Below are 25,820 nucleotides of genomic sequence, written 5' to 3'. Positions count from 1 at the left end.
CTGTTTGTTCTACGATGACGCAATCAGGAGAAAGTGTAAGGAGGGGGAGGGGCGTCCTGTCGGCACGCGCAGAAAGCACGGAGCAGCTGCAGCGGCGACAAGGAGCGGCGGCGGCGGCGGCGCTTTCTATTCCACACCGCATCATATTCACTCTTTACAAATACATCTATATAGAGATAGATATATAGGTATATTAAAAAATAATAATAATAATAACCCACACGCACACACCCGTCAAATACCGTCTTTTAACCGAGACATTCATTTAAAAGCCAAAATGGTGGACCGCGAGCAGCTGGTTCAGAAAGCCAGGTTGGCCGAACAGGCTGAGCGATATGACGATATGGCAGCTGCCATGAAATCGGTAAGTTGGAGAACCGAAATGCTTTGATCACTGACTGATAGATACATGAATAGGATACCGAGACGGATACAGCGCGCGCTCTTTTACGCACGGGCTCTGAACCTGCAGCTTGACACTGGGTCTCGAACCAATATCCATAATAGTTGTATTCTTTTTTTTTTTTTGCACAGTTTCTTTTCTTTATTTCATTTCATTTCATTATGATTCCTTCAAGACGAAGCCGGTTGAATGGAGTGCGTTCAAATCCCATGACATGACAGCCTTTAACAAACCCAGCTCTGCTCCTATCCTGTGCCTCGAGTTTGATTTTCAAACTATCTGTCTTTTCCTCAGTATGGAATGACTATTACGGTGTGTCTGTCGTGATCCAGTGCGGTGTGTTTGATTTTGGGGCGGTGCCTTGTGCCACATCCCTGTGCACAAATGGCCATAGAAGGACCGAGCTTCAAAAATCCTATAGCGCAAAATGAAAGCCTGTTATAACCGTGTTATAACCGTGTTATAACATGAAACGTGATAACAGTGTAATAAGCCAATCTCGTGCAAGAACAAAGGAACGTGTGAACGCGCTGGTGGTTTATTTCAGACGAAACCGGATTAAGTGACAGACTCCTGGGTCTGTGACAGCAAGGAAGGGAGAATCCGTTATAACAGCCATATTCAATTATATTCATATGTCATCGTAGTCAGAGATGGATGCGGCGTTGCCCCTTGCTTTGTGTCTGTCTCAAGACAGAACGAGACACGCATCGTACGAGGCGTTTTCATGGCTGATTCATGCATCACTATGGTGAATGTGAATGTTGGCGATCTGAATTGTACAATCTTGTCCTTTATAAAAGATTATCTCGTCCCCCGGAGCCCAGTATGGCGACGACGGCTCGTCCCTTCCTCAACACCCCCACCCCAAAAGGCATGTGCAGGTTTTCTCCCACTAGGCGTGTCGCAGCGCATGCCAAGGTGCAGAGTCCGTACTGCACCATTTCGTGTAATCCATCAACCCTCACCCGGAAACGGCTACAACCAAGCAGGGCACAAATACGTATTGTATTAAATGTGCAAAAGAGTTTTATGCAACACAAGCCTTCGTCATGCCACCGATACCTTCAACATGCATACGTTTTCACTAGGCGATAATCGTTTAACATTATTTTTAAATGATCAGACATGACAGTCGAACATTGTATATTTCTGCATGTTAAGAGGCTACACCCTTATAATGTCATCACCCATCCCGTAAGCACCTTGTATGGTGGGCTGGCACACGGGTGGCGCAGGGTGGAAGCTGAAATAAACGTTAAAGCCACAATCATTCTGATCTCAGATCATGTCTCGGAGAGGCCAGTGAGTCCTGTGCAAGCTACTTAATGAATCCTATGTCGTTCATGCAGATTTACATAATTATTGCAGTGTTTTACAGTAATCAAGAAACCATTGGACAGGTGCTATTGTTATTTTTATTTGATCCATCAGTGGATCAGTTTGGATTATGTCATCATTTATTTTGCATTAAGCAAAAAAATCAAATGTATAATTAGGCGGTACTGCTTAATGTGGTCTTGTGTCTTGTTTTTTTTTTTTTTTTTGCTGTCTCATCCCTAAAAACCTGATTATAAGGATTTTCGAGCCAGCCTTATATTTTACGATTATTCAGAGACAAGAACTCGGACATCATCATGCTGGAAATAGTCAGCAATATTCTTATCATTATAATGATATTCTGTTAGGGAGACGATCTTATATCTAGAATAGTGAAGAACATTCTAGATTTAGGTTTCACTTATACCCTTTGTGGCGCTAAATCCCAAATTGTTTAATTGCTTTTTAAACAAACTTTAATAACGGTCCTGATTATTGCAACTATTTGCGATGCTTTATGGGCTGTATCAGAGAATATTGAGGTCTTGCTTCAGGGTGATGAATCTCTCACTGTTGGTGCTCTTGAGCGGAAAGAGCATCGGTCCATTAGGAAGCGAACAGGACGGGAAGTCATCCGCTGATGAAAAATGCTCCGTCATGGTTCGATTGTGTCTTAGGGCAGGGCGGGAGGCATTGTCCACTGTGTCTTATCTTTGGGTTGTGACTAAGGGAACTAAAGGAACATGACGACTCATGCTGCTCTCTGGCGCATCATCTGATACGTGGGCTGTGGTTAGAGCATTTAGATACGTATTATTAATGCCATCTACTTTCACCTTTTAAAAGGATTACAGATTGGACGATTGGTTACGTAAATATTAAGCTGCGTTTTAAGATATTCAACCGCTGTCAGTACTGCTGTTTCTCAGAGCTGGTAGGAGTACATCAGGATTCAGGACTCAAGATTCAAGCACCCAATAAAAGCAAAATGAACAAATAAGGGACATCTGTTGTCCACTTGATATACAATATAGGTTTCAGTGGGAGTTTCAAACTTACGTCCAGCAAAAAGAAAAGGTTCATCAGCGACAGAGAGCCAGCAGGATTTGTCTGAAACCACACCCACTTTTCCATCTAGAATCCCTCATTTCTCCCTGACCTAATAAACCATCATAATCCGCTCCCATGGTGACTCAGTAAAATGGCACAATCCTAATCTCAGCAATGTAATAAATTAACCAGAGTGATGGAACACGGTTTAATAATTACAAAAAATGACCAAAATGACTACTACTCTTACAAGATGCTTCTGCGTCTCGTTCTCTGTGAATATTTTGAATATGACCCGTTTATTTAACACACTGAAACTGGACTTTAATCACGCAAGGGCATTCGTTTTCATTCATTCATTCATTGTTTTCCCGAAAATGGGTCAAGTTTGGTTTTTATTGTTCTTTTATTTGTTTTGGCATGACAGGATCTTGTGTGCACCTTTTTGTGGAAGCAGACCAATTTATTTTTGTGTACCAGAGGTCAATTATATTTACCCAGCAAATTAAAAACACTATCTCTCTCACAAATCAAGGCATTAATGATGACAGGAAATTGCAGTCCCCACCTCCCAGGCATGAAATGAATAGTGAATAATGAAGCCGGAAAATTCCCCAGCGCCTTTAGATTGACAGATTTAATTGTCTGTCCTGAGCAGAAGGACACCGTTTCAAATTTAAGGCTTATTACAGAATATTTGTTCTGTTGAAGATGTGTAGACGTAGCTTTATATTGATTCTAAAGTAAAAATAAATAAATTGTGCTGATCCGATCCATTGAAAACAACCTAAAGTTGGGTTAGATACCATCTCAGGACGCTCACAACATTCAGTCACCCATTAACAGGGCGACTCATTGTCATGATGTCATGTTGCCTGGAGCAACCCACCACCATATGCTGTTACTCAGTTGATTACAGGAAAAAAAAAAAAAGATTCTCCATTGCAATTAACACACTGTAAATGTACTGCTGTGTGGGACAGTCGCTTTATGGTTACGTAAGAATGAGCTACTTCATACAAGAATAATTTATTACCTTTCCCTTCATTCGTCCATCCATTCTCGTGTCATGTATTATTTTTACAAAACATGACAGCGCATATATATATACACCGCTAGCTTTGTACCTCTGTTGCCCAAGAGAAAGGGGCCAAAACATAGACAGTAAGACAGATAAATCAACGTATAAACACAAAGTGCCCATTTACAACTCTGTACTGGGTGATCAGATCACAAACAAGTATAATTTGATCACATTTGGGAGAAAAATATGCGTACACAGTACACACACAGCATGCACTGTGATCAGAATGTGATAAAAGCCACTAAAACACATTTAGCGGTGTAAATGCAATTTGTACAGTGTAACCACATCAGCCTAGCAGTCCTCGTTTTTTAATATACAACATCAAATCATTCAAAACAACCATAAAAAAAAACATCCTGCAAAATTCACTGTTGCCTTCAAGCAGGTACCTGTTGAAGATGAACCCATCCGTCTTGCTTCTGTCTGTACTGACTTTATAGACTCTACATATCTAGCCAGGATATTTGTAAATGCAGTGAATCACAAATAGGCACGATCGCAAAAGAGCACCATGTATAAATTTTCACCTATTTCTCTGTTGAGTTGAAAGAGATAGGACAGGAATTAAAAGTGTACATTCTGCACTGTAAAAAAAAATAGTTGAGAATACTTGAAATTTCAAGGCAACAGTCTGCATTAAGAATTTTATGTTTTGCCAACGATGTGCCCATGATAATCCAAACTATGATAAAACTGTTATCTTTATTAAGAATTCTTAATTAAGTCAATTTTCAATTCCTCATTCTGCCAACATAGATTTCTCTTTTTGCTGAACAGTGGCATTCACAGTAGTGCAAAAAGGCAATCACAATTTTTTGGGGGCTTTTTTCACCTCTATTTGGATAGGACAGCATAGAGACAGGAAATGAGCAGGAGAGAGAGACGGATCAGGAAATGACCTCGGGTCAGAACCAAACCCGGGTCCCCGGATTTATGGTATGGCGCCATATCCACCTGAGCCATGACGCCCCCGAGGTTATCACAATTTATCATTAAACTATACATGCCTTTTTTCATTGTTCTACACAATTACAAAACTTCAATATTGAAATAAAGTTTTTAAAACCCACATCGTGGTTGTGGCTCAGGTGGATAAGGCGCCATACCATAAATCCGGGGACCTGGGTTCGATTCCGACCCGCAGGTCATTTCCTGATCCCTCCCCGTCCCTCTCTCCCGCTCATTTCCTGTCTCTACACTGTCCTATCCAAATAAAGGTGAAAAAAGCCCCCCAAAAAAGTCTGATAACCTCAATTGCCTTTTTGTACTACTGTGAATGCCACTGTTCAGCAAAAAGAGAAATCTATGTTGGCAGAATGAGGAATTGAAAATTGACTTAATTAAGAATTCTTAATAAAGATAACAGTTTTATCATAGTTTGGATTATCATGGGCACATCATTGGCAAAACATAAAATTCTTAATGCAGACTGTTGCCTTGAAATTTCAAGTATTCTCAACTATTCTTTTTTTTACAGTGTGTCTTCCGACCCATCCAACTAGCACTACCTATTCATTTCCACTCCATGATGATGGCCAAATGATTTACTTGTGAACATTTCTGCAGTCTTAATCTAAGGAACAATCAAAAAGCGCACCATACTGTATTAGTGCCTTATTCAGGAGTTGCCCTGACACTCATTGGTATTTCCACGAAATCGAGTCGTACATAAGGTGATAGCCGATAGCGTGGCGCCGAATTGGCTATAAGCCATGTACGACGAGATTGAGTAGAATAACTGTTTTATTCTATCCACATTCACTGGATTTTGAGAAACGGAGCATTTTTATTTTTATATCTTGAAAATCCGATGAATAAAACCTTTATACAAAACGTCCGACAAAATCATTTCCGCTTAGAATGTAAAAAAAAAAAAGTCGAAATGACAGTAGGAATTTGTGAAAAATGCTATAATAATAATTCTTGAATTTAAAAAAAAAAGATATGTTCTTGCCATCAAATATTTTCATTCCATATTTTGTTGCTTTTTTGTATTTTTTTAGGTTTTGTTTTTGAGTAGAGTTTTTATTTCATCTTCATCTGCTTCAGCAACACGTGTCGCCATTTTCCCGCTTCTTTTTCTTCTTCTTTAGTTTTTTTTTTGGCAAACCAACTTAAAGGAGCATTACCGCCACCGACTGGGCTGGAGTGTGGAACAGGGCAGGCAATATTGGGGGGTGGGGGGGACTATATTCTTTTAGCTATTTCTGTTTCTTTTAAATACTTGATAACAAAGTGATATATCTGACTTGATGTGCGCCGCCATTTTGTTTTTCTCTACTCACGGTATATGAGCTAATAATATAGTAGTAGAGTAGCCAATCAGAACGTGCGATTGCTGATATCCAGTGAATTTGGATAGAATAAATGAAGATATACATATAAGAGACAGTATGATGGTAGGAAAGGGTTAATTAATGGTGAGTAATGCTAATCAGTGCTGAAGGAAGCGTATTTTGCCAAACTAAACCTATTTGGGTGGTGTTATGGATGCTTCCTGTGGCTGGTATTAAAAAGCCAGTTTAAATGGCCTGTGGGAATGTATTTCCTTTTTCATATTGATTTTTTTTTTCTTGCTTATTGCTATCCACTGAAGATAGAGACAAAGAGATAGCACCCATACCAAGAATTTAGTCATCTTCCAAATCATCGCTCATGCTGTGATTGCCTGAAGTGTTCAAAATGTCTCTGGATGCCCATACCAAGATGACTTACGGTAATGTGCTTGGTAGCAGCAATAATTTACTAATGCAAAGGATCTCATCGGCTTGTAAAATCACAGATCTCCCCGGACAGGATTAAACTGATCAGCCGATGGAAATTTGCTTAGAGGCAGAGGGAGAAAGCACAGACGAAAATGTCAACTGAAGAAGGTCCTACTTTAACAATCTACACTTTAAAAAAAAAAAATATATATATATATATATATATATATATATATATATATATATATACAATTCTTTATTATTTTTTCTCATTTCTTAACTTATCTCCAGCTATTTCCTTCTTTCTCGCCTTGTTGTTTTTACAATCTGTCAGTCTGTCAAAACATATAATCAAGGCCCAAAGTCCAAAGCTTGCTCATTTACCAAGCAAGAGATTAGGCGTAAAAAAATCTTAGAACGACTTCACAGACAGTAAACAGTGCACTGCTTTATCCATACAGTCTGATGCAACGCTGGTTGTGAAACACTGCTGACTGTGTGAGTCTGTGCCTCCAGTTTCTGTTCAAATTCAACATTTATGCCTTGCTTTAAAGGAGTGCACTTGCAGCCATTTTATGGCTTACACTAGAAACGGTTACATGATGACCAAAGCATGATAGGCTACTTTTTTGGGTGAGATACCATGCAGATTAAATGCATCGTGGTAAATTAAATTTTTCTTCCACATCTAGGGACAGTTTGTGGTTCTTTAAGCTGGGCATACACTGTGCGATTTTTTCAATCGCGGTATTCAGCTGCTGCTCACGCTGTACGAGTGAATCGCAGGGGTAAACAGCACGCAGCTTACGATTCCTGTTCTCACACTATACGATCCGATGCTCGGATCCGATGCTCAGGATTTCAAACAGGTTTGATTTTCATCCGATCGATCGGGAGGAGGTCGTGAGGTGTTAATCGCTTGTCGTTACCCCATGTATACTACACGATCCGAGACGTACGATTGAGCCAAAACTCGGCCCGATCTCCAAAATAGTCGCACGAGTGAAAATCGTGTCAAAATCGGGCCAAAAATTGCACAGTGTATGCCCAGCATTACTTGATATTCAAGCCCTTTAATATGTTAAATGAAGTTCTTGAAATAAGAGATGGACCAGGTGAACGAGAACGAGGTTAAAATCTCAGATATATTTATTCTCTAATCTTAAAACCACCATGAAGCCAAAAGTCATGCCATGGCTTCTTGTTTTCAAGGCAGCGAACTTAACTGATAAGAAGCAGAAATGTTCAGTGAAAGAAAACATGTTTGGTTAGCATCTGATGTTAGCATCGTAGTTTTGAACCGGCTATGAGCCTGAGTATCTAACAACTATTATTCCATCCATATTCACTGGATATGAGCAGTCTCACACTCTGATTGGCTACTAGGCTACCAGCTCATATACCACGAGTAGAGAAAAACAAACTGTTGGAGCGTGTTGCTGAATCAACCAAGGATGAAATAAAAACTACTCGAAAACAAAACCCCCAAAAAGACAAAAAAAAAGCAACAATATATGGAATGAAAGCGTTTGATGGTAAGCATGTGTCTTTTTTATTTCTCAAGAATTATTATTATTATAGCATTTTTCACAAATTGCTGCTGTCCTTTCGCCGGTTTGTTAAGCGGAAATGATTTTGTCGGACGTTTTGTATAAAGTTTTTATTGATCGGATTTGCAAAGAATAAAAATAAAAATGCTCCGTTTCTCAAAATCCAGTGAATGTGGATAGAATAAAACAGTTATTCCACTCAATCTCATCGAACATGGCTTATAGTGGACTCGGCACTATGCGCATCGTCAGCTATCGGCTCATGTATGACTCGATTTCATGGAATAACTGTTAATTAAGCCCGGCGCACATGGGCGATTTTCTGTCGCTTGGTCGTGCAACTTTTTGACGCAAGCGAAAATTTGCATCGCGTGCGGATATTTGCGACAGCCATTTTTTGTTGCTTGCGACAGATCGCAGGTGACAAACATGCTTGATATTCTGCGAAAAAAAATCGCCAGTCGCTGACTTGTTGCAGAGATATCGCCGCATGTGTGTGTCTTTGCGATAACGAAGCGATCACCTCCAAAGGCTAAGCCAATCCCCGTCCGCAAAGTTTTTATTTATCGAATTTGCAAAGAATAAAAATAAAAATGTTCTGTTTCTCAAAATCCAGTGACTGTGGATAGAATAAAACGGTTATTCCACTCACTCAATCTCGTCGTACATGGATTATAGCCGACTCGACGCTACGTGCTTCATCAGCTATCGGCTCATGTACGACTCGATTTCATGGAATAGTTGTTAAATGTAGTCTTTTTACTCAAAAGCAATCGTTCATCACTTGTCACACAGACCTGCCAATTTGGTTAAGAATACAAGTAAGACAGGCTTACTGTAGTATATAAAAATAAACAAAACTTTGTGGTTAACCCTTTGGGGTTGAGAGCTTTGCCAGTGAAGCTCGTCAGGTTTAGAATGAGTAGGTCATGTAGTTAGATAAATATCTTTGTGAGTTTTTATCATACAAGCACGATTAACATATTGACAGAAACTTTATAGTTTACACTTTCCTACGTGTCCACTCAAAGTCCTTCCCGCACCATTCATGGCACGTTTGGCGGCATCGATCTCTGTTTTGTAGCCCTCGGCCTTTCGCCTATATTGCATAGCGAGGGTTACAGTGGGGGCTAGTCCTCTGGTAACCGTGAGAATTTGACTCCCCACTCGCATCTGTATTGCAGCGTGCCTTGCCAGAAGGCACCATTTTTATGATGGCCTTTGAGTAGAACTCATGATTTCCCGATCGAGAGGCAGACACGCTAACCACTAGGCCACTCGCCGGTATGTGCCCACTGTCAAATAATATTATATTTTTTTAAATTACCTAAATTAGATGAAACATAAAACTTGTCACCTTACTCAGTCGTCGGAGCGCTGAGCACGCACTTACGCATTCATAAAAAACTGTTCACATGGTAACAGCATGATAATCACGTTCACGTTTTTGGTTTCGATTGGTTTCTCTTTCATGGTGGGAACGACGCCTACTGTAAACAGGATAAAATATATCAGCCATAGTTTAGGCTACCCGTTTGGAGGTAAAACTTGTTGCGAGATGGCACGGACGTTACACGATAAGCTGTCGTATTTTTCCGATGCGCAACATTTGGGCAAATAGAGTTTTTTTAGAGTTTCGCTTGTCCTACCATGATGGGAAGGCTGTGAGGAAGTATATACATTTTCTGGCATGTATTTTGAGTAAAATAGACGTCCATTTCTTAGTGGAGATTAGCTACCAAGTGCAGGCACGTCACATCAAACATATCTTAGCGGATGGAGTATACCTCAGGTATCTAAGCGAAAAAGCACAATCTTTGGTTAAGTCTCATTCATTCATTATCTCTAGCCGCTTTATCCTGTTCTACAGGGTTGCAGGCAAGCTGGAGCCTATCGCAGCTGACTACGGGCGAAAGGCGGGGTACACCCTGGACAAGTCGCCAGGTCATCACAGGGCTGACACATATGGCCCTTTTCCACTACCCTTTTTCAGCTCACTTCAGCTCGCTTCAGCTCACTTCAGCCCGACACGGCTCGCGTTTCGACTACCAAAGAACGGCACGACTCAGCTCGCTTCAGCCCTGCTTAGCCCCTAAAACTCGCACCGTTTTGGAGTGGGGCTGAAGCGAGCCAAACCGAGCCGAGTGAGGCTGGGGGCGTGAGCAGACACTCCCCTGTGCACTGATTGGTGAGGAGGAGTGTCCTCACATGCCCACACACGCCCCGCGAGCACGCTGGGATCTGTCAACACCGTAAACCCGGAAGAAGAATAATTACGAATTACGAGAATTTCTGAAGCCTTATGCGCCTCGCCTCATCTATACGCTCTTGCCAGTATCTGTTGGCGTTGTCGGTGACAACAAGCCACAGCACCAAGACCAGCAACACTAACGACTCCATGTCCTCCATGTTTATTGTTTACTATCCGGGTTGTGAGACTACCGCTTAAAAGCTCACTGATGTCACTGTTTGCACTGCTTAACGACATCACGTGACGTCCACCCACTTTCGCTAACTCCACCCAATGTGTCCACCCACTTCCAGCCAGCACGGTTGTAGTCGAAATGCAACTCCAACAGCCCACTCAGCCGCGTTTGTAGTGGAAAAGCGGCATTAGACACAGACAACCATTCACACCTACGGTCAATTTAGAGTCACCAGTTAACCTAACCTGCATGTCTTTGGACTGTGGGGGAAACCGGAGCACCCGGAGGAAACCCACGCGGACAACATGCAAACTCCGCACAGAAAGGCCCTCGCCGGCCACGGGGCTCGAACCCGGACCTGCTTGCTGTGAGGCGACAGCGCTAACCACTACACCACTGTGCCGCCTCTTTGGTTAAGTATTCCTTTAAAATATAAGAAGGGCTGAGGAAGAGCAAATGTCATGCAGATATAGCTGGTGCAAACTGGCTGATGGAGTAAAGGATAATTTTCTCCAACATGCACAGCTGCTGCTATGAGCAAGCAGGCTAGCTGCAGTCTCGGCTTCATGCCCAACCCCCACACTGCACACCCACACACTCACTACTGCACTTGTGCCCTGTACTCTCTCTCTCACACACACACACACAATCACACATGCACAAGCACTTGCCATATCTCATTTTAACACATACCCACACATATAATTGCTGCTTTAACTCTTACCGCGCTGTATGGACACACACTTTTCACGACTGCAACACACACACTCACACACAAGCATATACTTTTACATACACATACACACACCCCACACACTGCATCGCTGCAAATGTACTGTCAGTGTATCCAGGGCTGCAGCAGAGAGAGAGAGAGAGAGAGAGAGAGAGAGAGTCCTCTGCAGCCAGACAAAGACGACCACCTTGTTTCTATGGAAACTGAAGATTGCGTGTGATATAGTGCTCTGTGCTTACATTTGCAGTCCGAATAAGAAAAGAGACGTATGTGAGTCTACAGAATAGTCAAAGGGTGATGTGGTGTTCTTACTGTTTCGCCAAGACACGGTGTTGATGATTGCGGGGAATTGTAGTTAAATCTTCGACTAACAACCTTCAGTATGCCACCGTGGGCCTAAATGACATTTAATAATTTGTAGAAAACGTCAACGTTTTGTTCTGTGAGAGATTTTGTTCCGTGACCCGGTAAAATTCTCGCTCTGATGTATTACAGATCCATTTTCACTCATGATCTTTGTTAAGGAATAATGATTTTGTTTTCCATCCTTGGTAGGTCACACCACAGTCAATCAGTATGCCGTACTCAGAAGTGTGAAATACTGCAAGTGTGCTGTGAACTCCAGCACAGTAATATTGGCACCCTTTAAAAGAAGAAAAGGCTAAAATGATTGCATAAACACTACACAAAGAATCAAATTTTCCATTCAAACAATTTTGAAAAAATTTAAGAAAACGTTTTCCGATAACTAAAATAAGTCATGCAAGAACATTTGTAGTCATTAACAGAATTTCCTCTATAAACATATGAATATAAAGTTAATTAAACCCCTAAAGTATTAGATTTATAATTAAAAAAAATAATGAACAAAAATAATCACGCAGTCTCTAGGTCTTCTGTTGCCTTTGATTATGTCCCTGAGGTATAAAAATGAAGTTGCACGCATGTAACCTCATAACACTACGGGAAAAAACTAAACACATTTCAACTCAAAAGAGGTGGATGGTTATGAAAAGAGATATCAGAAAATACAAATGGAGTTATAGATACCAATTGGGACAATTAATAAAAATGTAAAAAAAAATTATGGAAGTGTTGAAAATGTGATAGTACTGTGGGACTGCTGTATCCGCTGACTCGGTACCTGCGGTTATGAGTTAACCGTGGTTTACCCTGGGCCAAAAATATTAGGCAGAAATATCAGAATCCTGTTCATTCGAGAACGAGAGAGAGAGAGAGAATGAGCGCAAGAGAGAGAATGAGAGAGAGAGAGAATGAGAGAGAGAGAATGAGCACAAGAGAGAGAATGAGAGAGAATGAGAGAGAACAAGAGAATGAGAGAGGGAGAGAATGAAAGAGAGAGGGAGAGAGAGAATGACAGCAAGAGAGAGAATGAGAGAGAATGAGAGAGAGAGAAAGAGAGAATGAGAGAGGGAGAAAGAGAATGAGAGCAAGAGAGAGAGAATGACAGAATAAGAGGGAGAGAATGAGAGAGGGAGAGAGAGAAGAGCATGAGAGAGGGAGAGAGAATGAGAGAGAGAGAATGAGAGGGAGAGAGAATGAGAGAGAAAGAGAGAATAAGAGAGAATGAGAGCAAGAGAGAGAGAATGAGAGCAAGAGAGAATGAGAGACAGAATAAGAGGGAGAGAATGAGAGAGGGAGAGAGAGAAGAGCATGAGAGAGGGAGAGAGAATGAGAGAGAGAGAATGAGAGGGAGAGAGAATGAGAGAGAAAGAGAGAATAAGAGAGAATGAGAGCAAGAGAGAGAGAATGAGAGCAAGAGAGAATGAGAGACAGAATAAGAGGGAGAGAATGGGAGAGAGAGAAGAGCATGAGAGAGGGAGAGAGAATGAGAGAGAGAGAATTGGAAAGAGAGAATGAGAAAGAGAGAATTAGAGAGAGAGAGAGAGAGAGAGAGCACATTCACATAATTTTTATTCCAGTATATTGTTCTAATTGTTTTATTTTATTTTCGTTACTGTTCTTGATGTTATATTGTGTGTAATTTATAAACTAGATAGAGACTGTGACTAAAGTCACAGTAATTTGCGCTAGCTGTTACAAACCAGGACGTCTGGTCAAAAAAAAAAAAAGTGATTGAAAAAATCATGAAAATTGACAAAGTTATAAGTGATTGAAAAAATCCCGTTTTTCATGGATCATTCCAGTTCATTGATCCGGATCAGCACCAAAAGTCATAGCAATGTAATTCAGCCCAGAAGTATTCTTCATGTGAAATTTTGTGATGATTCATTCATTTACAAACCAGAGTGAAGTTTCTCACAGCGTGTGTACGTTCCTGTTAGTGTACAGACGTGGCAACTGTCTGCAAATGAAATAAAGAAGATTGAGGTGGTATGGCATGGATTCCTTCACAAGATGGTGAAAGGACGATATGTCCGTAAGAATGTCCATGAACAAAGGACACAAGCCAGAGTTGAAGAAGAGCTAGACTGGAGCTTTAAAATAAGTAATGCTCGACTATGTGAGATAACAAAGACCCCTCGTATTAAGGAAGTCTGTTACAAACAACAACTTAAATATATTGGACACATTTGTAGAATGGATAATAGTGAACTGCTTAAACAAACTTTGTTTGACATCAGATTCACGTCACAAGTGACGTGGAAGAGGTTTGAGAATCAGTTGGGAGTAGACACCCAGCAGATCAGGAGAAGTATGATGTCTAAATCAGACTTAGCGCTACTTCTGAATTTCAGACAGTAGCACCCCAGGATACAAGTGGGGAAAACGATGATGATGATGATGATGATGATGACTGGTTGAAAACTGAAGGAGAAATAGCGTCCTACAAAACATTAAGACAATAATAATAATAATAGAAGAATAAAGTAGAAAGAGCCTGAGTTAGAGTAACAGTTTGCGCCAGCACTGTTAGCGTAGATTAATTAAACTTTATCATTGGTTTTTATGTACATGTAAAACAAGCTTCATGTATGGTTCGCGACTATCTGCTGTTTCAGCTATCCACGTTAGATCTTTAAAACGTATCACCCGTGGATACGACGGTCCCATTGTAACTTGAAACATGCGCTGGAGCTTGAAAATTTTGCTGGGTTAAGTAGTCTAACCTTGTAACAAGTGACCCCCGTATTCTGGAGCTCAAAATATCATTAATTGTGCATTTAAAAAAAAAATCACTTTATATATTACTTATTGCTCATTTTCATGATGTGCCAATACTTCTGGAGTTGACTATATTTTACCAGCTCTGGTAATCGCCAAATTAGTGATTAGTGTCTTCTGACTGACTTCTTTATGATGAAGTCTGTGTGACACGGACAAAAATTTCAAGGCCATACCATTGGCCTTGAAAGTGATCGAGAAGGACAAAACCTTCTCTAGAGTGAGAAGTCAAAGCACAGCAAGTCATTTGTCTCTTTTTGGTGATGAAAGCTTATCACCTGCCATTCTGTATATTAACTTTGTAAATAACTGATATTAATTTTTTCGCAGTCCGGTTTCCATCAAATCGTGCGCTCTGATTGGCTCGCGAGCGGTCCGGAATCCTACGATCCGGACCCCAGTTACGGGCCTTTGACGACTCGCTCGTTCACAACAACGACAAACATAGTAGCAATTTTTTGTCAACATTTATTTTCACGGGGCGGCACGGTGGTGTAGTGGTTAGCGCTGTCGCCTCACAGCAAGAAGGTCCTGGGTTCGAGCCCCGTGGCCGGCGAGGGCCTTTCTGTGCGGAGTTTGCATGTTCTCCCCGTGTCCGCGTGGGTTTCCTCCGGGTGCTCCGGTTTCCCCCACAGTCCAAAGACATGCAGGTTAGGTTAACTGGTGACTCTAAATTGACCGTAGGTGTGAATGTGAGTGTGAATGGTTGTCTGTGTCTATGTGTCAGCCCTGTGATGACCTGGCGACTTGTCCAGGGTGTACCCCGCCTTTCGCCCGTAGTCAGCTGGGATAGGCTCCAGCTTGCCTGCGACCCTGTAGAAGGATAAAGCGGCTAGAGATAATGAGATGAGATGAGATTTATTTTCGCATTTCTCAGTATAATAGCATTAATTTTACAGCATGGATTGCCTAGATCAAGTTTTTTATTTTTTGAAAATTCCAAGATGACGTAGCTTGTCAAACAGGTTTTTGACGGGCTTGTAGCAGGTTTGTTCTAAATTCCCTTTCGGACGCTCTCATTTTCTGTTAGGCTTTGGTAAAGAAAAAAAATTAATATATTATTTACCAGCTTAAGGTCGGTCCGTATCGTGAAATACCGTGACCTCGGCCTTGAAAATATTTCAAGGCCGAGGTCACGGTATTTCACGATACGGACCGACCTTAAGCTGGTAAATTATATATATATATATATATATATATATATATATATATATATCAGTCCTTCAGCCTTTTCCTAAATGCAGCATGGGAGATGGTTATAATCACATTAACGATCCTCCTGCTATCACTGGCAACGGTAATGGGAGTTAATTAATCATGACTGCAAGCGTGACTTTTGGGTCTTTCCCAAAAAGTCCTTTGTCTAAAATTAAATGTAGTGTTCACACGTACACAGTTCCCTATTCTCACCGTATTGGGAGCAGACATTGAAACAGTGGCCATGAGATGACTAATATAGCAACATCTTTTCAACATTTCAGAACAAACCACAATACAGGCCCTGAGAATAAATAAACACTGCTAGATCAGCTGCTAACAAATCACCAGGCATTTAAAAAAACAAAATTGGGGCTAAAATAAATGGACTAGATTATATTTGGGTCATAAATGGACAAATAATAAGAACCTCCTGTAGGCAGGAGGAGTAGGAAAATAAAAGATGATAAGTTTTATTTGGATTAATAAAATAAATAAAGCATAATCATTAAGCTCATAGCTTATTGTTGTATCTATCATTGCAAGTATGTCTTTTTTTTTTAAACAATTATTTTGAAATTGTTCAGCCTGTCTTCTGGAAACAACGAGATAGAAACTACTCTAATGGCCCTTTTCCACTACCCTTTTTCAGCTCACTTCAGCTCGCTTCAGCCTGACACGGCTCGCGTTTCGACTACCTCAGAACAGCACGACTCAGCTCGCTTCAGCCCTGATTAGCCCCTAAAACTCGCACGGTTTTGGAGTGGGGCTGAAGCGAGCCAAACCGAGCCGAGTGGGGCTAGGGGCGTGAGGAGACACTCCCCTGTGCACTGATTGGTGAGGAGGAGTGTCCTCACACGCCCACACACACCCTGCGAGCACGCTGGGATCTGTAAACACCGTAAACCCGGAAGAAGAATAATTACGAATTACGAGAATTTCTGAAGCCTTATGCGCCTCGCCTCATCTATACGCTCTTGCCAGTATCTGTTGGCGTTGGCGGTGACAACAAGCCACAGCACCAAGACCAGCAACACTAACGACTCCATGTCCTCCATGTTTATTGTTTACTATCCGGGTCGTGAGACTACCGCTTAAAAGGTCACTGATGTCACTGTTTGCGCCGCCTAACGACATCACGTGACGTCCACCCACTTTCGCTAACTCCACCCAATGTGTCCACCCACTTCCAGCCAGCACGGTTCAGCGCGGTTGTAGTCGAAATGCTACTCCAACAGCCCCACTCAGCTCGACTCAGCCCAACTCAGCACGGCACGGCTCAGCCCAACTCAGCCGCGTTGGTAGTGGAAAAGCGGCATAATATTGACAAAATGTAGTTTTTTTTATTTGCACTTCTGTGTACAGGATGTATGTTTAATCTATTATATTAAAATACAGAATACTATTCACGTTATTTAGAAAGTATAGTAAGTCAGATCGACCTAACCCCAGAACAAGTCTCCAGCAGTATACGCACTCAACACAAAGCCATTGTGTCCATAAATATCCAGTTTACAAATCCTGAGAGCAAAAGTTATTTGTTGTATTCATCCATAAACGCTGCCCAGGCTCTATGCAACAAAACAAAACACACACACACACACACACACACACACACACACACACACACACACACACACACACACCAGGAGCATCATTCATAATGAGTCACTTTATCCCTTCATTCTCCTCCCTTCCTTCATGTGACTTTATTCTGATCCAGGAACACTGTGTACTATGTTTAATCCTTATACATTGCATTGCACAATTCAGGACAAAATTACTCTCAGGTCAGTGTATAAGATCAGACAACTGTTCAGTTTTTCATTAGTTGTCAGAGCAAAGGCACAGGAGATTACACAGGAGATGACCCTAATGCTTTCGCATTGCCTGCCCAGCTCAGACACTGCATCTCAGGGCGAAGTAAACATTCTAACATGACGATCTATTAGTAATGGAAGAATTAGCTATTACCTTTATGAAAACTGTTCTTATTAAAATCATTGGCAGAAATACCAGAATGTCAAGGACGTAGTAACTCATCTGGCCTGAGATCATCAAACAGAACTGAAATGTGACGATGTGAGAGAGGACCAACCTCCACGACTAATTGTTTACGACAGGAAACTCAGCAAAGGACTAAATTTTGTTCCCCGAGGGAAGATCGACCCAAAACATCCATCAGAACTGAATTTGCATGGCAAATGAGAGAGGAGATACAATTCTAGTCAGAAGAAAAAATTGTTAAGTTGACCTAATTGCTAATTTGTTAGCAAAAAATTGACAACACAATGACCAAGTTTTGTGCAGAAGGTCCAGTTCTTTCAAACAAAACAATCACAACTGAAATCCATTGAGAACTGAGGAAGGAGACACGATTTAACTGAAAATAAACAAAGTTGTAAACAAATTGTTTACAATAGGAAACTCAACAAACAAACAATCAAGTTTTGTTCCTCATGGGAAGATCGACCCAAAACATAGACCAGAACTGGAATCGGATGAGAAATGAGAGAGGAGATACAATTCTAGTGAGAAGCCTGGAAAATTCGTTAATTTGGAACAATTACTAACTCGTTAGCAAAAGATTTGACAAATCAACAACCAAGTTTTGTGTGGAGTGATGAGTTCTTTCAAACAAAACAATCGGAACGGAAATCCGTGGAGAATTGACGAAGGAGATACGATTTAACTGAATTGTGGACGATGGACGATGGATGACGGACGCCACACCATGACAACGGCTCATCGGCCTTATGGCCAGATGAGCTAATGATGCATGTCGTACATAAAATGTTTATAGCGTATGTTTTGGGGCTGTCTAATGACTGAAACACTCTGTCTCTCGTCCTTCTGTTCTACAGGTGACAGAGCTGAACGAGGCACTGTCCAACGAAGAGCGCAACCTGCTCTCGGTGGCCTACAAGAACGTGGTGGGTGCACGGCGCTCATCATGGCGTGTCGTCTCCAGCATTGAGCAGAAGACTTCAGCCGATGGCAACGAGAAGAAGATTGAGATGGTGCGTGCCTATCGTGAGAAGATCGAGAAGGAGCTGGAGGCCGTTTGCCAAGATGTGCTCAACCTGCTCGACAACTTCTTGATCAAGAACTGCAGCGAGGCACAGCACGAGAGTAAGGTCTTTTACCTGAAGATGAAGGGCGACTACTACCGCTACCTGGCTGAAGTCGCTACCGGAGAGAAGCGTGCCGCCGTAGTCGAGTCGTCTGAGAAGGCGTACAGCGAGGCACACGAGATCAGCAAGGAGCACATGCAGCCCACGCACCCCATCCGTCTCGGCCTGGCGCTCAACTACTCCGTGTTCTACTATGAGATCCAGAACGCGCCCGAGCAGGCATGCCATCTGGCCAAGACGGCTTTCGACGACGCCATCGCCGAGCTGGACACGCTCAACGAGGACTCCTACAAAGACTCAACCCTCATCATGCAGCTGCTGCGAGACAACTTGACACTCTGGACAAGCGACCAGCAGGACGACGAAGGCGGCGAAGTCAACAATTAAAAACAGCGAGAGAGGGAGAGAGATGAAGAGGCAGAAGAGGAGAAGACCCTCAAGAATTACCCGTTTCCTAGCCGTAACACACAAGAAAACACGCGTGCTCACAAAATAAAAGAAAAATAAAAAGAAAAATAAAAGCGTAAGTGAAAACATTTTATGAAAAGGGGGCCTGGTGGAATGCTGGTAGCCATGTTCATTGGTGGTATGGTACAACCGCAACTGCAGTTCTCTTTGATTTCGTGAAAATTAAACGGATAAACAGAATCTGAAAAGAAACCAAGTTTAACAAGAGGTATACCTCTAATTAAAAAACGCGGTTTTAATGAAAATCATCACAATAAAGGAAAAAAAAAATCCCCTTTTCCTCGGTTGCCTGCGCAACATTTACCAAAACGATACTTTGAAGAAGAAAAACTTGTCAGTAAATCAGGGAGTACAAGATGACTAGGGTTGACTAGGGTTGAAACACACCCCAAACACTGGCATAGGGACTGTTCTTGTAGTGAAACGTGATGTCAAGCTGCTTATTTATAAGTGTGGAGTAAGGGTTTAGGAACTGTCAGGGGAAGACGTGTTAAAGCTTGAGCAAGAAAAAAAAAAGAAAAGACAAAAAATAATACGTGGAGAAAAAAAAACACAACAAACTTGAATGTCATAGCCTCGCAAAAGTACGAGTTTGCAAACAGGCTCCAGAGAGTTTGAAAGGATTTCTTTTTTGTCTCTGTTAAACATATTTGTGGATACTGATGTGCACTCAACAGTCAGTCAGCCATTTCTTTACAGCCGACGTGGCGATTCAGAACGCTCCATAATAATCGAAACATCACTGTGGTTACAGGCTGCAGGTCTATTATCAAGGAACACTAGTTTAGGTATACGGTAACCAAGTCCAGTTTTCCAGCCATTAAATACAATGCTGTTTCCATTGATAGCTAAAACAAATTGGTGTCCTTTCAGTGAAAACTGTTCTTATTATCATTATTATTATTATTGATATCGTTTGGACATTTAGGGTGTCAAGGGTGACCCGCACTATAAAAAACACAGCTTTTATTCAATATCATTACAAATAGTACCATAAACCAAAACATACACTATCTATCTATCTATCTATCTATCTATCTATCTATGTGTATATATATATATATATATATATATATATATATATATATATATAAAACCTAACTTGTAATGATATTACCCTAAAACGCAATCTGTCCTCGCAAAGTAATATAGAAGAAGTTTTAAAAAAATATATAATAATAATAATAAAATAATAATAAAAAAAATCCCTGTGCTTTAATCCTGAAAAATGTCATTCTCTAAATCAATCCTGAATCACTTGGATCCCTGTCGCGATACACTGAATGGAATCAACTGGAACCATTGGCTGTTTTTCCTTTGTCCATGGACTGAAAGTATAATTAGAGACAGAGCACTGGCAATGTCAAAACGGGAGATGATCTTAAAGCAGCTTTGAGGTTTGTGGTATTCTTTTCTTCTTTTTTTTGTTTACTTTTTTAATTTTCAAAAAAAAAATGCACTTGCCTATTATACTGTTTCTCAGTGTAAGATGATTACTGCTCCAATATTCTCGATAATACAATATTGTGCATGCTGGTGATGTATTTATATACCGTAGCTTGACTTTATTAACTTAAAAAAAAAAAAAACCTGTAGATGTTATGTATTCATAGGAACAAGAAATGACTAGAATTCAATCTGATTATTATTTTCTATTTATTTATATTGGATTGTTTAAATTTATTATGATTTATTTATGATTCCTTGCTGAAGTATGCGACGCCAAAATGGTGAACCATAAACTGATGCTATAGTGACATGCAATTCTTGTGTTTGGGTTTTATTAAGCAAAGAAATGGAAAGACAAAAAGGACAGAAACACCACTGTTAGCTTAACACTCTCTGTCTGGTGTTTTGTCGTGGCGAAAATCAAATATCGCATTGTAAATCTATTCGTTGTTCTTACAATGGCCTTTCCTTTTGTGCTTTTTCTGTCACATTATACAGTGAGATGTTTAAAAAAAACAGTGTTTATCAGTTCTTCAGAAAACTGCATTTCTGTAAGGAATTCACTCACGGACCATAATTTCCTCTTTCTGTCTTTTTTTTTTTTTTTTACTTTTAGCTGTCTCTCCTGATATCGTAAATGTGAGTCATGTAGCGGATGCACACGAGAAAAATAACAATAATAATAATGATGATAATAAAAATGAATTAAAACATCACAACATCCTTCTAACCACATTTCAGTGCCGCTGCAGTTGTTGTATTGAAGATGAGTCACATCCTTATGATCGTTAATGGAAATGAGTCTGTGCATGTGTTGCTTGAAATTCAAACTGTATCTACAAAATGGTGGCACAATGTTAACAATGGTCATGTGATAAAATTAAAATGCATGAAATAGTATAGTATAGCTGGAATGAAAGCCACTCATGAACAGAAAACATGAGACGTGTACAGGCTGGCCAGCTGTAATTAATGACTTGGATAGAGGCACACTGTTTGATTCCCAGTGTCTCACTCTGTGCCATCCTGTGCCATCTTCCAGGCTGCTAAGAACCTCATTTGCTCAAACTGAATGTAATGCTACCATCTGGCTCTTAGTTTCTGCCAATAGGTTTGGTTTACGGTTTGCTTTGGGCAGCATTCAATGCTTTTCCACAAAATAATATATTAGATAAACATTTTAAGAATCTTTAAATTGAAAAAAGAGAGAAACAAAGTCAAGGAAAGCCCATCGTTAAGGGCCATCTTGATCTAGCATCAAAACCTCCTGTTACGTACATCCATACACACCTTCCAAACTACAGCACGGCTGACTAATTTCCAACTAGTACAAGTGTCATAACAGACATTATGCACATTATGTCTCTTCAGTGCATGTACACTGACTTATTTCATATCTTGTCCATGTGCTATGAACACCATTTGGTAGTGTCTTAGTCAAGACCACCTAAATCGAGACCAAGTCATGACCAAAGTGTATCGAGACCGAGACAACACCAAGACTTTGATGGGTTGACATCAAGTCAAGACCAAGACCAAAGCAGGGCGAGACCAAGTCAAGACCAGGACCAGACCGGAGTGTGTGAAAGGAGGTGGGGATGGGTGACAGCCGTTAACAGGAAGAAACATTTCAAATTAGCAATGAGTCACGCTATTGGTTGCATATGAAGCAGGAAATTTTACATCTAATCACAGTAATGACGTTAACAAATAATGCACAGGCAATTTAGTGAAATCCCCCCAGTCAGTTGTGGTCTTGAACAGTCTTGAAATAAATCCGAGACCGAGTAAAAATGTGGTTGATTCCGAGATGAGACCAAGATTTTCAAAAATGTGGTCTTGAGCCCGGTCTCAACTACCACAACATTACCATATGCCCAAAAGTTTGTAGACACCTAACCATCCCACCCTTATACGATTTTGAGGATTGTACACTGCAAAAAATGACCAAGTGAAAATATCTTTAAAATAATTGATACGATCTAGCATTTCCTATGAGAAGAATACAAGACACCAATTCTGAGATTATTAAATCTAGTTCTAGATTGCAACCAACTTATTCTAAGATGGCTTATCAAGTAAAAATATCTGTCCATGCAGCAAGATAAGTTCGCTAGTATGAAGTAATTTTCTTCTCAAATTCAGTTTTTAGTTTTTCGCAGGGGGCGGCACGGTGGTGTAGTGGTTAGCGCTGTTGCCTCACAGCAAGAAGGTCCGGGTTCAAGCCCCGTGGCTGGCGAGGGCCTTTCTGTGCGGAGTTTGCATGTTCTCCCCGTGTCCGCGCGGGTTTCCTCCAGGTGCTCCGGTTTCCCCCACAGTCCAAAGACATGCAGGTTAGGTTAACTGGTGACTCTAAACTGACCGTAGGTGTGAATGGTTGTCTGTGTCTATGTGTCAGCCCTGTGATGACCTGGCGACTTGTCCAGGGTGTACCCTGCCTTTCGCCTTTAGTCAGCTGGGATAGGCTCCAGCTTGCCTGCGACCCTGTAGAAGGATAAAACGGCTAGAGATAATGAGATGAGATGAGTTTTTTGCAGTGTATTCCAGCCTCCATTCTTCTGGGAAGGATTTCCACTCGATTTTGGAGCATGGGGATTTATCCATTCAGCCACAGCAGTAGTGAGGTTGTGCACTGATGTCGAGCGAGGAGGCCTGGGGTACAGCCAGTGTTCTAGTTCATACCAAAAATGTTCAGCGGGGTTGAGGTCAGGGCTCTGTGCAGGCAGGCCACCCACGTTCTTCCAATCCAACCTTCACAAACTATATCTTCATGAAGTTTGCTTTGTGCACAGGGGCATTGTCATGCTGGAATAGGTTTGGGTCTCGTAATTCCAGTGAAGGGAAATTGTAATGCTAGAGCATACAAAGACATTCGATACAATCATGTGCTTCAAACTTTGTGACAACGGTTTGAGGGTGTGATGGTCAGGCGTCCACAAACCTTTGGTCGTAGAGTGAATTCTTGGGGTATGGTGTTATAGGAAAAAATGACTGATGGGATGGGATGATGGGGAGATGTGATGTGTGTAACTTACACACAATAACCACAGTGTTGCGTAAATGTAATTTGCTATCACAGCAGCTCTTACAGGAGTATAGCCTGTAATTCAAATAAGGTTTATATGAACACATTTAAAATGCACTTTATCATTTCTATTCTAACAGCACATTCGCAGGGACTTGGATAACGCTAATAATTTGATAGGCTAAAAAATAAACAGATTATAATGTGCTGTTCTTTAACAAAGAAAAATGCATATTTATTGCTATGGTGAAGCTTCCACTGAGGAGATGTTTGCTTAATTATTGTTAATATCCATTTATGGAAGGAGTCTCCAGTTTCAGAGCTTTAAAAGAGTTTCCACCGCAGGAAAGTCTTCAGGACAGAGGATTTTTTTTGTCTTATTAACTGTAAGATCTTCCACAATATCAGAAAACACAACATGTCATGTGACCGAGAACCTAGAATGCAGTTCACGTCTGTCCTGAAGATTATCCCATGGTAGAAAAAAACAACAACTTTGTTACGAAGCACTGACACCTGAGATTCAGAAACGATTAAGAAAACACCTTCTTTACGATTACGCTACTCAGATTATGTTGATGGTCTGCCAAACATGTCCCTGTGGATGACCTGTTACTATAGAAACGATCATATAGAATGAATTTGTAAAAGTCTAAAGGTATTCTGAATATGGCCGTGGTGTTTCAGTGTCAGTAAACCATAACTGCTTGATCGGTACTAAATACCCCGACACTTAAAGATATTCATACAATACATACATAGCAATGCATGTAGCTTACTAGCTTCAGGGGTTTGGCTTCCCATGTGCCATCATATTTACTAAGAAGTCATGTAGTGTTCTCATTAAAAAGACGAAATATGACTAAATATGCTTTGTCACTCACTCATTAAACAAGAAATAGTTTTCATCTGCACATAGTGAAGCTTTGGTGAAATGTATAATATAATTTTTATGTTCACACTTGCTTAGCTGATATGAGATAACGTTGGTCACAGTTGGCAAATATTTTGCAGGTCCATAATAACTTTGATAGCAGCACTCAATGTTTAGCTTGTAGGTGTGACAGAGGAAAGCATCAATCAAACGTGACACTAAGAAACAAGCACTGTTAATATTTAGACTTTCTTTGTTGCAAGAGGTAGTGTTATTTGTAGGTTCATGTAAAGATTAAGAAAACTGATATTACTTCTCTGTGTCAAAAACCATACCATTGTGCTGATTCAGAGGCTGAAGCGCTTCCTTGGGGCTTGCAAAATCGCGGAATCTTCCAGTACGGTCATCTGAAGTCAAGTATGCAAGTTCCCTGAGAGGAAGAAAGTCAGTTTGGCAGGTGTAAGCAAATTAGGATTTTCGAACAGCAAGAGCAGATTTTGACCCAGGCCAGAAGATCCTTGCTTAAGCATAAGATGGATAAAGGAACCAATGCACCCAGTGATGGACTAGATTCATTATAAAGCCTAAAGCAACTAAATTTTGAAGATTATGTTTATAATCAGTAATGACTCAAGGCATTTTATTAGTTTAATCAATTTCTTAAAAAGAAAACAAAAAACAACTCATTACAGCTCCAGGGGCTCAAGTTCGATTCTGAGCTCAGGTTACTGTCTATATGGAGTTTCTTTACATGTTCTCCCTGTGTCCTAATTGGTTTCCTCTGGGTTGTCAGGTTTCTTCCCATCACCCAAAAACATGCCAGTGAGTGGACTGGCTAAAATAAATCACCCTAGGAGTGAATGGCTGTGTGCTATGTGCTGTGTTGGACTGGGATCCTCTCCAGGGTTAATTCCTGCCATGCAACCATTATATCCGGGATAGGGTCAAGCTCTGCTACAAAACTGACCAGGATACACTGGTTATTGAAGATGAATGAATGAAATTTTGAACAAAAATATTGTTGACTAGCAGGTTACCCAGCGTTGCCCAGGTTTTGCAAAATTCTGGGTTGCCTCCAGACTTCCATGTCAAATTTGAAGATCCGTCAAGAAATGATGATGTTAATCCAAGACAAACAAAAATCCAAACATCCACCACCCATGGACCCACCAGGGACCCCCTGGGGCCCAAATATGGAATTTCTGACTGAGTTCTGCCAAATTGTGGCTATCTCCTGTACCTGCGTGCCAAG

At 40.9% G+C, this 25,820-nt stretch overlaps 1 protein-coding gene across 1 annotated transcript; it reads left to right on the top strand.

Annotated features, from left to right (window-relative positions):
- Positions 1 to 79: 79 nt before the first annotated feature.
- Positions 80 to 20,266, top strand: ywhag1 (3-monooxygenase/tryptophan 5-monooxygenase activation protein, gamma polypeptide 1). Its single transcript, XM_060913484.1, has 2 exons — positions 80 to 364; positions 18,483 to 20,266. Exons 1-2 carry the CDS (start codon positions 278 to 280, stop codon positions 19,137 to 19,139), a joined length of 744 nt encoding a protein of 247 aa, XP_060769467.1. The 5' UTR covers positions 80 to 277; the 3' UTR covers positions 19,140 to 20,266.
- Positions 20,267 to 25,820: the final 5,554 nt, after the last annotated feature.

The sequence above is a fragment of the Neoarius graeffei genome, chromosome 28 (genome assembly GCF_027579695.1).
Source record: "Neoarius graeffei isolate fNeoGra1 chromosome 28, fNeoGra1.pri, whole genome shotgun sequence".
NCBI classification, from domain to species: Eukaryota; Metazoa; Chordata; class Actinopteri; order Siluriformes; family Ariidae; genus Neoarius; species Neoarius graeffei.
The sequence above is the reverse complement of the archived record's forward strand: the minus strand, read 5'-3'. Positions and strand labels throughout refer to the sequence as shown.

Excerpts from the sequence above, each read along its gene's own strand:
- ywhag1 (XM_060913484.1), top strand. The coding sequence starts at position 278 with ATGGTGGACCGCGAGCAGCTGGTTCAGAAAGCCAGGTTGGCCGAACAG. Across the intron at positions 365-18,482 it reads TGGCAGCTGCCATGAAATCG|GTGACAGAGCTGAACGAGGC; the intron begins GTAAGTTGGAGA and ends TCTGTTCTACAG.